Source organism: Hyperolius riggenbachi, chromosome 12 (assembly GCF_040937935.1).
Source record: "Hyperolius riggenbachi isolate aHypRig1 chromosome 12, aHypRig1.pri, whole genome shotgun sequence".
Lineage (NCBI taxonomy): Eukaryota > Metazoa > Chordata > Amphibia > Anura > Hyperoliidae > Hyperolius > Hyperolius riggenbachi.
Window position 1 is genome coordinate 92,964,332 of NC_090657.1, and position 16,090 is coordinate 92,980,421.

Here is a 16,090-nt window from a genome sequence, read left to right on the forward strand (position 1 = left end):
GCTGAGATCACCCTTTGTCTTGTGACAGTCGGTGATTTTTGCATAGTGGGTGGACACAGAGAAGACTGCTGCTGGCACTGGATCCCAGGGAGGTGAGTGACACGAGAGCTCTGCTGTAATCGCTGTATATGGACCTCCCGGCCGTACCCACGAGTGTAGTTCGGATGCTGTTAAAAGTAACCCCGAGCTACGCTCGGGAAAAACTGCCAGGGAGGTTAGAGGGAAGCTGAGGTGAGAGCCGTATGTAGGCTGACATTTATTTCCTTTTAAAAAATGGCCATTGCTGGCTGTCCTGCTGATTCTCTGCCTCTAATACTTTGGGCCATAGACCCTGAACAAGCACGCAGATCAGGTGCTCTGACTGAAGTCTGCCTGGTTTATCTGCATGCTTGTTTCAGCAGGACAAAATGGCAGCGCTTTCAAATCTATGCTACACCCGAATTGACAAGCTGCACAGATGTGCAGAGCAGGGTTGCCAACTCATCCCTTTAAATACTGACATATCTAAGTTATACAGGTTCTGGGGGTATTCACACATAATCAGTGCCTAAACTGCATCTAACTAGCCACAAGATATGTATAATTCATAAGCGTCCGTATTTAAAGGGATGAGTTGGCAACACTGGTGCAGAGCCCAACCAGGGGCAGATTTTACAACTTGCATTCAAACCAGATGCAGCAAAGGAGAACGTTGGCTTAAAAAACAGCCTGTGCACAGATTGTTCAATACTAGACTCTTCCACGACAATGACGTGTCCTCACGGAAGAGGCCTAACCACTAAACTGACAAACCTAGTTAAAACCTGGGGGTACTAGCCCATAAATGGTCTACACATTTTTTTCAACAGGAAATAGGCAGCACTCCTAGTCAGGCTGCAAAAGAAATGAAACCAACAGAGGTGTGCAACACCCCCCAGGAATTTATACACAACTTGAATGCAAATCAGATGCAAACTATGCACTAATCCCTAATCTAAAATTGAATGCAAACTGATACACATGAATGCAGTTAGCCATAAGTAGACTAAGACCTCTTTTCCACGGTCAGTTGAACTGTGTGTTCAGCAAGCAGTTAACAGGCAGCAGTGAGCAGTTGTGAGAGTTGAGAGGCATTTCACTACCTATAAGCTGCCCGTGGAAATAGAGGCCTTACATTTTTGTACAGCAGGAGGAAATGGCAGTGCTTTCAAGTATATGTTGCACCTGAATTGATGCTTGTTTCAGGTGTGTGATTCAGACACTACTGCAGCCAGAAAGATCAGCAGCATGCCAGGCAGTTATTATTATTTAAAAGAAATTAAATAGGGAAGCCTCCATAGGTGTCTCCCCTAAGATTCCTTTTAAGCAGCAGTTCAATGTTTCCTAAGCTGGATTAGAAAGGTGTATATTGTACCTGTTGCCTGGCATAGTCCTTTAGCTTCAGAACAATGCTCCCTGTCACAGAATATGTTAATGCTAGGCTAGTTTGTGCACTGTGTGAAGTGTGCAGTGGGCGGATGTGTAGGAGACACCCCTGCCAGTTCATTATGACAGTCAGCATGGTGCAGAAAGCAGGGCAGCCTCTGTTCCCTCACCCTCGTGTTCCTTTTCAGAGACGCCGTTCTTCTTCATCTTTTTGGGGGATTTCATGAAGAGTGGAAAGATGGTCCGGAGCCCCAAGATGTCCACAAATTTGTGACAGTTGTCGCTGCCCTCAGGGCCAATCATGGCGTGGTCCAGCACACGGAGCGCGCTACAGCGGGACATCTTCTTCTCTCTGCATCAGATGATAAAAGGATTTAGCATCAAAACCTCTCATACACAGATTGCCAAAACACACACAAACACATACAAAATGCATACAAATACATACACAAAACATACACAGAAACAAAACATGCACATACACAAAATACATACACAAAACACATTACCTATCAACCTATTATATCATTGGGCAGGCTGAAGTGACACACAGAATGGGAGAGAGACACAACATTTGCATCGATATCGCAGCGCATACAGTCTGAACGTCAGAAAGTGCAGTCTATGCACTTCTGATCGAACACTGCTATTCCAGCGCAGGAGACTTGGGTGCAGCCGGCGCCACCATAGGCCTTAATAGGTATTAAGGCTATAGCGGCGCACAGGGAGTAACTTTGGCGCCGTCATTTTTAAAACACTATAATTCGGCCCCCACTATCCATGGCGGCCTGGAGGGGGAATAGTATTTAACGCAGCCGGGAACTTGTGCAGTAGCAGGATCAGCCATATACTGGCTGTATCCTGCGTCCAAGTCTCCCGCGCCGATTCCTCTCGTACGCCTTCTGATCGCTCACCATACACATTGCCAAAATGCGTATGTGCCAAAATGTGGCCTGAGGGGGGGGGGGGGGGGGGGGTTAACTTACCTGAGGCTTCTACCGGCCTCCCTGCAGAAGTCTTGTTTCCATGATGGTACAAAACCATCCTCCTGTCCTCCGCAGCGAGCCAGTTTTGTGTTTGATGACTGGCCAGTCAGTGGCCACGCGGGTCCTTGATCATGCTCCCGTCGCCATCCTGCGCATGTGCAGTACGACTGTCCTGCTGATCCTCTACCTGTAATATTTTTAGCCATAGACCCTGAACAAGCATATGCAGATCAGGTGTTTCTGATAATATTGTCAGATCTGACAATAGCTGCAGGCTTGTTTCTGGTGTTATTCAGAAACTACTGCTGCCAATGAGATCAACAGGGCTGCCAGGCAACTGGTATTGTTTCAAAGGAAATAAATATGGCAGCCTCCATATCACTCCCACCATGGGTTCACTTTAAGTTAAACCATCTGTCACTGCAGGTATAGTCTTTTTGCTTCCCTAGACTCACTTATGTAAGCTTAACAGAACAGTCTACCTGAGCATGAGATTCATAAGCTGCAAGCCTTCTCCCTTCAGGAACCTCTCCCTGTTGTTGCTCAGCATGAGGCAGGAGCAGAGAGCATCAAACAGGTTCTCCATCATCTCCTGCTCCTCCGCTGTGCTGGGGTCATGGCGCTTGAATACCTAGAGATAAATAGACTCCGTAAGAGATCATTCACGGTGACGATTATCAGCACATAAGGCTAAATCAATGGTATACTACATGTTTACTTAATGCATCAGACCTGCTGTTAGTTGTCCTAGAAAAATAGAAATGGGAAATATATTGGTGTAACTTCTGAAAACTGGCAGAAACCTCTATAAATAGATCCAAATAATCAATGCAGTACTGCATCTTCTCCTAGAAGTAATATCTGCTACTCCTGGACATTCCCCGAGATCTGCTGCTCCCCAGACATTCCCCGAGATTCTGCTGCTCCCCAGACATTCCCAGAGATCTGCTGCTCCCCAGACATTCCCCGAGATCTGCTGTTCCCCAGACATTCCCCGAGATCTGCTGCTCCCCAGACATTCCCAGAGATCTGCTGCTCCCCAGACATTCCCAGAGATCTGCTGCTCCCCAGATATTCACCATGATTCTGCTGCTCCCCAGATATTCACCATGATTCTGCTGCTCCCCAGATATTCACCACGATTCTGCTGCTCCCCAGACATTCCCAGAGATCTGCTGCTCCCCAGACACTCCACGAGATCTGCCGCTCCCCAGACATTCCCAGAGATCTGCTGCTCCCCAGACATTCCCCGAGATCTGCTGCTCCCCAGACATTCCCAGAGATCAGCTGCTTCAAAGACATTCACCATGATTCTGCTGCTCCCCAGACATTCCCCAAGATCTGCTGCTTCCCAGACATTCCCTGAGATCTGCTGCTTCCCAGATATTGCCCAAGATCTGCTGCTCCCCAGACATTCACCATAATATTCCCTGAGATGTGCAGCTCCCCAGACATTCCCCAAGATCTGCTGCTCTCCAGACATTCACCATGATATTCCCCGAGATCTGCTGCTCCCCAGACATTCACCATGATCTGCTGCTCCCCAGACATTCACCATGATATTCCCTGAGATCTGCTGCTCCCCAGACATTTACCATGATCTGCTGCTCCCCAGACATTCACCCTGATATTCCCCAAGATCTGCTGCTCCCCAGACATTCACCATGATCTGCTGCTTCCCAGACATTCACCATGATATTACCTGAGATCTGCTGCTCCCCAGACATTCACCATGATCTGCTGCTCCCCAGACATTCACCCTGATATTCCCCAAGATCTGCTGCTCCCCAGACATTCACCATGATCTGCTGCTCCCCAGACATTCACCCTGATCTGCTGCTCCCCAGATATTCACCATGATCTGCTACTAACCAGACAGACATTCCCTAAGATCTGCTGCTCCCCAGACATTCGCTATGATCTGCTGCTCCCCAGACAGTCCCGAGATCTGCTACTACCCAGACATTCCCAGAGATCTGCTACTACCCAGACCTTCCCCGAGATCTGCTGCTCCCCAGACATTCCCAGAGATTCTGCTGCTCCCCAGACATTCCCAGAGATCTGCTGCTCCCCAGACATTCCCTGAGATCTGCTGCTCCCCAGATATTCACCATGATTCTGCTGTTCCCCAGATATTCACCATGATTCTGCTTCTCCCCAGACAGTCCCCGAGATCTGCTACTACCCACACATTCCCAGAGATCTGCTACTACCCAGACCTTCCCCGAGATCTGCTGCTCCCCAGACACTTGTGCCCCACACTTTTTCATTTAAAGTCCATTTCAAGGCACCCATCTAAATCCTACCTAATAAAACCTAACTGTCCTTGCGTACTCCTGTCCCTGTGTCCTTGGGTCCGTGCTTTTTGCTACTGCACATGTGCGCAGCACGGACAGCCATTGGGACAGGAGGATGGGGCCAGTTAGCCGGGTGTGTGCGAGGGCAGACGGGTACGGCAGTTGAGTACACATGACGGGCGGGTGCGCGCCATGCACACTGACATGCGGCGGTGGTGAGAGCCCGTCCTAGAACCCGTTACTAAAAGGGCTTAGGTCTACTAGTATCTAATATAGTATAATATATACTTGATAAACAAAATGCTCAAATGTTAATTTTTTGTTTGAAATAAAGCTTATGTAGCCAACAATGACAATAAATCTGATCACATGACCAGAAGCAACAGAGCAAAAGTAGTCAGTGTAACGCTCTGTGGGTGTGTCTATTACTGTTCAGCCTGCAATATCCCACTCTTCAGACTGAAATGGGGCAGACACAGTTTGGATCACTCCGACAAGATTACAGTCCATAGTAATAACAGTGTGTAATGCAGGGTATATTTACTATCTGGACACCTGAACAAGTGCTTTAAAAAAAAGGGACAGCTACATAGGTCTAGAAAAACATTTGTATAAAATTTGATTCTGAGGATTCTCTTTCAAAACATAACTATTTGTAAATGGAGATATATGCAAAGATCAGGCAAAACGCATTCTTAGGTCCCCCTTGTGTTACCAAAACGGTGATGAACCTTCGAGGCCACATGAAGATACGAGACCTCTGAAGGAAAGGGTCATGGGGCATGTGGAACCAAGATGTAAACAGTAAATATTTTAACTCCTGTAAGTTATGAGATCTTAGTAGATCAGACTTGTTTTTCCAGTACATCCTGGAATGCCAACCACGCAATCTAACATGAAATATGATTGGTAAAACCAAGCCACCTTCTTCCATTGTCCCATGGTCCAGTTCTGTACTTTTTAGTGGGGGTCAGTGGTCAGGATGGGCAGTGGTCAGGTAGCTATGCTCACAGCTTTCACACCTCTTACAGTGTGCATGACGTTTTTCAGAAACCCTGCTCCCAGTTCACCAGTTGTCTTCTTTGGACCACTTTTGGTGTGTACTAACCACTAAACACTAGCAACACTCCCACAAGACCTGCTCTTTAGCAGACAGTCCGACCTAGTTGTCCACCCAGCAGTCATTAAGATCCTTACACGTGCTCAGTTTTCCTACACTAAACAAATGCTGCTTTACAGATCACCCACTGACAGGTGCCATTTTAGTGAGATGATCAAAGTTACTGACTTCACTAATCATTCAGTTTAATGTTGAGGTTGATAGTATATATGTTACAGCCAGATGCCCAAGTTGGCCACTTTGGGATTTGACCGGCTAATACACAATGTGGCCGACTGCTGTGGCCAATGCAAGCAACACTTACTCCTTTCGCCAGCCGAAACATGACCTGATAACAGCCAGCCAAGTCCTGAAGAAAGGCTTTTGTACGGAGTGGCAGCATCGGTGGAGGAAACAGCACAAGTTCAGCAGCGGCATCTGCATTACCTGGCTTCCCCCCCCCCCCCTCCCCTCAGAAGTGTCTCCAGAGAAGGAATATGCAGGGCAGCCTGTTCCAGAAGTGCGCCTGTACTCTCTCCCTACCTACTGTGTGTGTGTAGTGTATCCAGCTTTTATGGGAGCGAATTAAAAGCAACACAGGCTGCAATAATAGCCAGAGACACCACCCACACAGCAGGGAGGGAGCCATTACAGGCACAGGGAGGGGCTGCCCTGTATATGTAGTCCCTGGAAACAGAGGTGAGAGGAGGACGCAAGAGGCAGGGGGAGGAGCTGGGTAATGCAGATGTCGCTGCTGAAACTTGTGCAGTTTGACTTTCTTTGGTACTCGCCTGTTCTGGCCGACGAAAGTGCGAAAACATAAGTTGAACACAAAAGAAATGTGTTAATAAGCGCTCAAAGGCTAGGATAAAGTTCAGTCTCATATCACCACTCAAGTAGTCTTCAATCTACTGTGAAGAAGACCCTCAAATGTCCAGGACACAGGACCACTTCCACAGTATCCAGCCAACACGTCATAGAAAGAGAGAAATAAAGGACATAGCGTAATCCAATAATTCAATAGATGCCCATCACCTCTAAAGTGCAGATAACCCAGCACCTGGTGCAGTAACACACTCCCCCTGTGTGTCCGCACTCACCCAGATAGCCTCCAATCGATCCGGAGGTATGGATATACAGGCAATGTGGGGATCAGTGAACCAGTCACGTTGCACATCAGAATAGCCTCCAATCGATCCGGAGGTATGGATATACAGGCAATGCGGGGATCAGTGAACATCTACAACTCAAAGAAGGCTCGTTTCGTCATAAGCATGACTCATCAGGGGCCCCTGATGAGTCATGCTTATGACGAAACGCGTAGGGCGGAGCTACGCATCACGTGACCGGCAGTAGTGAGGAGACGCAAGGAGGCAAGGCGGCATACGCAGCAGCGGCTATCCGGGACCGCTCCAAGTTACCTGTTATATGCGCATGGCCTATGGATCCTTGTGAGTGCATCCTTGAATTTTAACCTTTTATATTAAATGATTTTACACTATTGGAGCCTTCTTTGAGTTGTAGATGTGCAACGTGACTGGTTCACTGATCCCCGCATTGCCTGTATATCCATACCTCCGCATCGATTGGAGGCTATCTGGGTGAGTGCGGACACACAGGGGGAGTGTGTTACTGCACCAGGTGCTGGGTTATCTGCACTTTAGAGGTGATGGGCATCTATTGAATTATTGGATTACGCTATGTCCTTTATTTCTCTCTTTCTATGACGTGTTGGCTGGATACTGTGGAAGTGGTCCCGTGTCCTGGACATTTGAGGGTCTACTTCACAGTAGATTGAAGACTACTTGAGTGGTGATATATGAGACTGAACTTCATCCTAGCCTTTGAGCGCTTATTAACACATTTCTTTTGGACAATTTTGTATGTTTGGCAGTACATTAGTTAAAGCGCACCACGTCTTTTGAGTAATTGATAATTTTCCTTAGCGCAGACTAATCTTTCCTTTATATAAGTTGAACACAGTTGTTCCCACATTGGCCGCAGTAGTCAGGCACTTCACCTATTGGCTTGAAGTGGCCAACCTTTGGGTTTCCAACCATAACATAAAAATGGATCTCAGAAAGGGAAGTAAAGTAAGATAAACACAACGAAGAGGGCACAGATTATCAATTATGCATAGTGGTGTCTCATTATTGATGCAGACTGGGTGGCCTGGGTCCGTCTCCAGAAGACAATGTCATGGGCAGGTGTGCATTGACATTCCCTTGTAAAAGCTGAGGCTGCAGTCTGCCAGACTATGCTCGGAGAGATGCCAAGGTGTGAGAAGAGAGTGGGAGGCCCTCACCGATAACTGCTGAAGCAGCACGTCTATTCCATCCAGCTCCCCTAGGAGTTCCCGAGTGTCTGTGAGAAGGGAAGATAATGTCAGCACAGAAAAATAAATCCATCAGCACAAAGGATCAATACACAGTGACAGGGGGCAAGATGGTACACGGTGCCGACGAAGGAGGAGAGGAGAGAGCGGGCATTACTGCAGACAAGAACTAGATCACAAACACAACAAAAGAAATGACTTGAGTGAATACAAAGCCAAGGCTGGCCAGAAACAAAGTTGCAGAGAGATGGGAAGGAGGCGGCTGAAGAAGAGGAGACAATTTGAGCTCAAATTGGTAAATGTTTTAAAAGCTAGGAAAATAAGCAGCAAATGACGGAGTGAAGTCATAATCCTCTTACCATCATTGTTCTGTAGAAGAATAGCCAGTATTTCACTGCAGTACAGCTTGTTGGCATCAAATGGCATCTTGGCCTGAGCGGGAGAGGAAATAAGGGCTTTTAAGCGGTGGGAGGCATTGTGAGAAACGCGGGCAGCGCTGTGTGCAGTACACAGGATTTGAAAATGGAGAAATGTTGTGAACAGTCATTTAGAAGGGGGAGAGAAAATGGCATAATGAAGAGAAAATGGCATAATGAAGAAAAACAGCAAACATTGATTACTGACAGCAATCTTTCAAATGTAGCAAAAAGGACATGGTTCAGGCTGCAGAAGTTTGCAGGGGCTGGCATCTTAAAGGAACCCTAAAGACAGGAATAAAAAAATCCTTTTTACTTTCCTGGGGCTTCTACCAGCCCCCTGCAGCCGTCCAGTGCCCTCACAGTCACTTGTGGAGCCTCCGGTCCCCCGCCGCCAGCTAGTTTCGTTTTCAGTGACAGGCCCGACAGTCCTGGCCACGAGTATTTTTCTTTGGGTTCCCGTCCGCAATAGTGTCCTGCGCCTGTGCAGGATGCTATTGAGGACAGGAACATGAAGAAGGATACGCGTGGCCAGGCCTGCGCAGGCGCAGAAAGCCTGCTGACTCAAAAAACTAGCTAGCGGCGGAGGACCGGAGGATTTGCTAGTGACTGCAAGGGCACAGGGCGGCTGCAGGAGGCTGGTAGAAGCCCCAGGTAGGTAAAACTAATTTCTTTTTTTTTTATTTTTTTTATTCCGGGCTTAAGTGTCTCTTTAAGGTGGTCATTACAGATACAGTGCTGTGGCAGATTGATAGTTTCCCATCATCGCAAGAATCGGTCATGAAAATTCCTGCTAGCCAAATAGATTAGATTAATACAATTGATAAGTTTTTAGGATCTTTGGTTAGCCAGAACTCAGCTGTTAATGGGCTATTGGCATTATTGATCGATGACCGCAGCGATTACTTTAAAATGATAAAATTTTTGGTGATAGTGGTCCTTTTTAACCACTTGCCGACCGCACGCTTATACCGTGCGTCGGCAAAGTGGCAGCTGCAGGACCAGCGACGCAGTACTGCGTCGCCAGCTGCAGGCTGATTAATTAGGAAGCAGCCGCTCGCGCGAGCGGCTGCTTCCTGTCAAATCACGGCGGGGGGCTCCGTGAATAGCCTGCGGGCCGCCGATGGCGGCTCGCAGGCTAAATGTAAACACAAGCGGAAATAATCCGCTTTGTTTACATTGTACGGCGCTGCTGCGCAGCAGCGCCGTAAGGCAGATCGGCGATCCCCGGCCAATCAGCGGCCGGGGATCGCCGCCATGTGACAGGGGACGTCCCGTCACTGGCTGCACAGGACGGATAGCGTCCTGTGCAGCCTCGATCGCCGGGGGGGCCAGGTAGGAGAGGGAGGAGGGGGATTTCGCCGCGGAGGGGGGCTTTGAGGTGCCCCCCCGCCAGCCACACGCAGGCAGGAGAGATCAGACCCCCCCCTGCACATCATCCCCATAGGGGGGAAAAAAGGGGGGCAATCTGATCTCTCTGCCTGCAACCTGATCTGTGCTGGGGGCTGCACAGCCCACCCAGCACAGATCACTCAAAACAGCGCTGGTCCTTAAGGGGGGGTAAATGGTGGGTCATCAAGTGGTTAAACACATGAAAATACATAACTAAAAAGTACATTTCTCACAAAATAAAATGTGCTATAAATTTTCTCCTATGTCCCTGTCATTTACAGAAATCTGAAAGGTTCTGGACTAGTCTATCTCGGGTTTTCCTTTATTTTCAAAAGCACTTAGTGAAAGGCAGTTGCTCAGTCCAACTGCCAGAATAGTGTGCAAACAGGTGGGATGGCAGCCGGCATCTTTGTATAGATCCTTTCCAGGCAGTGTTTTTGTAAAGAATAAATTAAAGGGACTCCGAGCACCTCTCATGGGTATGCCTTTAACCACTTGAGGACCACAGTGGTAAACCCCCTAAAGACCAGGCACATTTTTACTAAAATGGCCACTGCAGCTTTAAAGAGTAACTGTCAGGCTGCAGAAGCTAATTTAAACCTCTATTCTCCTGTGTTAAACAGTTTAGAAGGAAGCCCAAAAGCCATTAGTGAAGATAAAAATCTCAGTTACCTTTGATGTGTGCTTATCAGCAAGGCTGTTAAAACCCAAGAGGACGCAAGCCGCATACTATACTGCAAAGCATTCTGGGGCCCTCCCCTCGGCTGCTAATGAGACGTTACAGCAGCTTGTAATCAGTCCAGCGCGTAGCACTGATAAATCTCCGGGCAGAGTACACTGCAGGAGTCAGCTATTGTTCCTAGCCACATGGCTCATTAATATTCACTGCACACTGTGTTATTCAGCATGAGCTTTTCTGTGATCAGGAAGCAGGCAGGACATGACGACACATTTGACAGAAAAACATGGAGCCTGCCATGAGCTGTCAGGAGCATCTATCTCTGCATATACTATATACAAATTCAGTGAAATCCAAACGTGGACAGTGAAATGCATATGTAATGTAAGTACAGCCAATCTTTAGCTACTGATATATGTGTTTATTTTCTCTGAGACCTTATACCTAACAGCTCCTCTTTAAGGCCAAGCTGCAGGACCGCACAACACAGCACATGAGTGTTTCCCCCCCCCCCCTTTTCCCCCCACCAACAAAGCTCTCTGTTGGTGGGGTCTGATCGCCCCCAAGTTGTTTGCTTTTGTTTTTTTTTTAATTAAATATTTATGTCTGTTTTTTAAACAAAATGTGCTTTTTCTTTTTTGTTATGCCCTCCCTCCCTCCCTGCACCCAGCCAATCACGCGATCGGCTGTCATAGGCTTCTGCCAATGAAAGCCGATCGTTCTCTTGTCCCCCAGGGGGGCAGCCGTGTCACGTACAAGTAAATAGATGGCGATCACGCCGTCTAACAGTCTCCTGAGCGGCAATAGCCACTCGGAGACTGAAGAGGGGGCGGAGCTCCGTCCTCCGAGCATGAGATGTGCTCGCGATATTATGCAAATTAGAGCCCCAGGACTTGACGCCAATTGGCGTTAGGCGGTCCTGGGGCTGCCGACGCGGCCACACCCATTGGCGTTAGCCAGACGGCAAGTAGTTAAATACACTCTGACCAGTACTGCAAAGTACTGAAAGATGCGTACTGTTCTGCAACTTGTGCTCTCCATTTGATGCCTGAATCGCCGTTCTACACCAAATAATTTTCATTCGATTTCAATTTAAAAATCGCGGCTGCCATCTTGGCTATGTTATAACTTCCGGGTCACCCCTGTCTTCTCGGTTAGAGAAGTGCATCACTAAACGAAGCAGGAAGAGGAAGTGACATGCATGGCTATTGCAAGAGACTCCTCCAGAGAGGTCACAGCACGACTTTGCTGGAAATCGTCTGGCTTAAAGGCATACCCATGAGAGGTGCTCGGAGTCCCTTTATATATTGATAATCCCTCATGAGGAAATAAGTTAGTCAAAAACCTGTCAGGTCTGTCAGATTTCTACTATCTACTGTAAGTGACAGCAACACAGGAGAAATGTAATTTATAGTGCATTTTACTCCCCAAAAAAGTCACACATCTTATTTGTATGTGTTTACATGTATTTTATAATTTTTAGTATAGTGGTCCTTTAAGGATGGAGACTGTATTACGCCCGATAGCTCCCTGTTTGTCAGCCTGTGGGCCCCATATAGCTGATGGAGTAAAATGAAGCTAGAAGCGTAAGAGATTAGCCACTGCTGTGGAAATACCAACGAGAAAGGTGGAAAAAAAAATCCATTTACAGACCTTTAACCGCTTCAGCAGCCATTGGAGCAAGCCTTGTTGAGCGGCGTCGGTGCAGATCTCAGGACGGAATTCTGTCATGTTCTCAATGATTGCTGCAGGAAGAAAAGGTTATCAGTGAGCGCGAGCAGCCACTAATCAATACCCCTTCCAGGAGCCGCTGCCCTGCCTGTCCCGTACAAAGGCAAGGCTATTAGATAAGCCATCACACAGGGCAGCCAGTAGCGCGCTACAAGGGTATTAAACGGAAACCACACTACTATGCCGTCAGGTTTACTTCAATTATTTTTGGAATGTTCACATAGTGACTGGTAATACTGTATGCCTTTAAACTGTACATGTAGATCAGTGTTAGAGCAGACCTGGACTCAGAACTTCCTTTCTGCTCTAATAGATACACAACAGCATAATAACTTTTAAATGTAAACCATTAAAGGTAGCCGTACACTGGTCGATTTGCCATTAGATCGACCAACTGACAGATCCCTATCTGATCGAATCTGATCAGAGAGGGATCGTATGGCTGCCTTTACTGCAAACAGATTGTGAATCGATTTTAGCCTGAAACCGATCACAATCTGTTGAGCTGCTCCTGCCGCCTGTCTCTCCCCCTCCCCGTATACATTACCTGAAGCTGGCTCCGGGTCCTCTTCTCCGCGCTGCACCGCATCCCAGCGTACACTGTGTCACTCCGTGACCAGGAAGTTCAAATAGAGCGCCCTCTATTTGAACTACCTGGTCACTGGAGTGACACAAGAAGTTAATGTACGCTGGGATGGAAGCAGGAACAGAGCGGTGCAGCGCGGAGAAGATGCCCGGGAGCCAGCGTCAGGTAATGTATACCTGTATCGGATCGGCCGCCGCTAGTGACGCGCTCCCTACCCGCGGGCGATCGACGGTAATTTCCCGCACGGCGCGATCAACAGACCTATCCAATTCTGGTAGGAAATCGGATGGGCGGGTGCGTTTAGCGCGAACGATTGGCAGCAGATTCGATCCCAGTGTTCGAATCTGCTTTCGAAGCGGCGGCAAATCGGGCCAGTGTATGGCCAGCTTAAAGGACAGCTGTAATGAGAGGGATATGGAGGCTGCCATATTTATTTCCTTTTAAGCAATACCAATTGAATGGCTATTATGCGTTTAGCCTTATACCCTAAACAAGCATGCAGCAGATCAGACGTTTCTGACATTCTGTCAGATCTGACAAGATTAGCTGCAGGTTTGTTTCTGTGTGATTCAGACACTATTCCAGCCAAATAGATCCCCAAGGCAGCCAGGCAACTGGTATTGTTTAACCACTTCAGGACCACAGTGCTAAACCCCCCCTAAAGACCAGGCTATTATTTGTTTAAAGTGGACCCAAATTAAAAATACAAGATTTCAGAAATAAAATCTATTTTCTAAATTAAAATAATAAATAGCAGCTATTTTTCAGCTGCATGATGACAAATATAAAATATTTTACATTTATTGGAGGAACCTTTCCCTTCCTTTCATATTGCCGGGACAGAATCCGGCAGATTGGTGTAGGAGATAAAAAACAAAAACAAAACACAGGCTGCTACTGATGTCACAGGGGAGGTGATCTCAGCTTGTGTGAGATTTCACATAGACGACACCCGTAAGGGAGGGTAGCTGATAAAACACACCCATGATCTAAAACCTCCTACTAAGCTCAGAAGTAATGGCTGCCACCTGTATAACCCGAGTTATGAAAAGAGAAGGCTGAAAAGCATGCACTGAATTGCTCATAGGCTTGAAGGAGTGTTTATTTATCTTTGTATGTGTCAGAGTGGTGCAAATAAACATTTTGAATTAAAAAGGTTTGGTTTGGGTCTGCTTTAAGCAATACCAATTGCATGGCTATTCTGCTGACCCTCTGCCTTGAATGCTTTTAGCCATAGACCCTGAACAAGCATGCCGCAGATCAGGTGTTTCTGACATGATTGTCAGATCTGACAAGATTAGCTGCATGCTTGTTTCTGGTGTGATTCAGACACTATTCCAGCCAAATAGATCCCCAGGGCAGCCAGGCAACTGGTATTGTTGAAAGGAAATAAATATGGCAGCCTCCATATCCCTCTCACTTAAATTGGTCCTTTATGCGGATACAAATCCTAAAATAAATGTGCACTGTTTCTACGTACTGCTTTTGTGGAAGCAGATACTTGTATATTGTTAACATCCTGTACTTTCAAATGAGCATATCTGCCTTATCTGCTACAGCAGTCAGGTGACACAGGGTAAAGATCAAATTACAACTTGTGAGTAGTCACAGATGAGGGGAAATTAGACAGGCTAAACTCTCTAAATACACACAGGGTGCATTTCTCTATGTTCTCCTTCTGTCCTGTGCAGGAGTTCAGGTCCACTTTAAACCTTTATTTTATACACCAATGTTTAATACAAGATGCAGAGATCTCAGGATGTTTGTGTAGGTCATGGTTTCCTATATACAGAAGCACAGCTGTATCTAGCATTAGATTCACTCAAGACCATGTCCTTGGTTTAATCACTGTGGGAGTGTCTGCTTCACTGTTCGGGTAGCTTGGAGAGAGTGCTCACTATACAAGGTTTTGATTGCTGTCTGTGGTCTGGCAGCGGTGGCACATGGTGAAGGCTTATAACAACTGAGCACTGGTGGATACTCAAGTGGATGCAAGACACTTTTGAAATTAATAGGAGATAAGTTTATTGAAACAGTATCACGCTATGTTTTGTTGCTTTTTCTCTTTCTTTTATGAGTGATACAATTACGGAAGTGGAGAAGATACATGTGAGCGCAGGATTACTTTGATAAAAACTGAATTACACACTACATGCTTGGTGACTGATTCTGCGACCCATGGACACGTAAAACGATGAAGTGAGTCACTTCTAGTTATTTATTTAGTTTATTTTGTATTTAATTTTGTATTGTGTAAAGAGTGAGTGAGCGCATTTTTACGTTGGGTTGATTCACTCAACCGAACGCTGCACATTGAAAGTCCGCTCACAGGATTTCTTTTTCCCTGTTACAGGAAACCTGAGTTGAGTGGGATATGGAGGCTGACATATTGGTTTCCTTTTAAAATCAGCATTTCTTCTTTGCTCTAAAATATTTACAGCAAAAAAGGTACTACCAGAAAAAAACACTAGTAGCAGAACAGCATTCAAACAGTTAAATACAGCACTTTCTGCTTTACTGGGAAGCTAAGCACTGTTGCCGAACTTGAGGAAGTGATTACTATTGCAGCTGATAAGAAAACAAACAAGATAATATAAACACTGCTAGCTGAATACAAGCCAAAATTGGAGAAGACACTTTTTCACTGGATACATTGTAATATATTAATACAGCAGCTATGCAATAAATTACAATGGCATCTTTCAGTGCAGATAAACTGCACTTTGGGAACTTGCAAACTGCTTGCACACAAAACCAAATATGATAACGGCATATGATAACTGCATGGGTAATAAAAAGTAGGAAAAAGCACATTGCCTGTTTGTTCTGCTGATCCTCTGCCTCTAATACTTTTAGCCATAGACCCTAAACAAGCATGCAGCAGATCAGATGTTTCTGACTGAAGTCTGAGTAGATTAGCTGCACATTTGTTCCAGCTTCAAAAGCTCAGCAGGGCTGCCAGGCAACTGGTATTATTTAAAAGGAAATAAACATGGCAGCCACCATATACCTCTCATCCGTTTCCTTTAAAATACCATCCTCAAACATCCAACAGTTACAACCCTCGTTATCCCTCATTTGCTTTCAGTTCTTTATTAGCAAAATTATAACAAGTGCTTTAAAAAGGAATTTGCACAAATAGCTATGGTAACATAGGCTGCATCA

The 16,090-nt window shown here is 46.4% G+C and overlaps 1 protein-coding gene across 1 annotated transcript in view; it reads right to left on the bottom strand.

Annotated features, from left to right (window-relative positions):
• CTNNBL1 (catenin beta like 1) overlaps nt 1–16,090 on the bottom strand; it is a 66,931-nt gene that overhangs the window by 20,417 nt on the left and 30,424 nt on the right. Inside the window, exons 7-11 of the mRNA XM_068263985.1 lie at nt 12,262–12,353; nt 8,481–8,553; nt 8,092–8,150; nt 2,873–3,021; nt 1,575–1,756 (exon numbers count right to left, since the gene is read on the bottom strand). Of these exons, the coding sequence (XP_068120086.1) occupies nt 1,575–1,756; nt 2,873–3,021; nt 8,092–8,150; nt 8,481–8,553; nt 12,262–12,353 (555 nt within the window). The remainder of the gene's footprint in view (nt 1–1,574; nt 1,757–2,872; nt 3,022–8,091; nt 8,151–8,480; nt 8,554–12,261; nt 12,354–16,090) is intronic.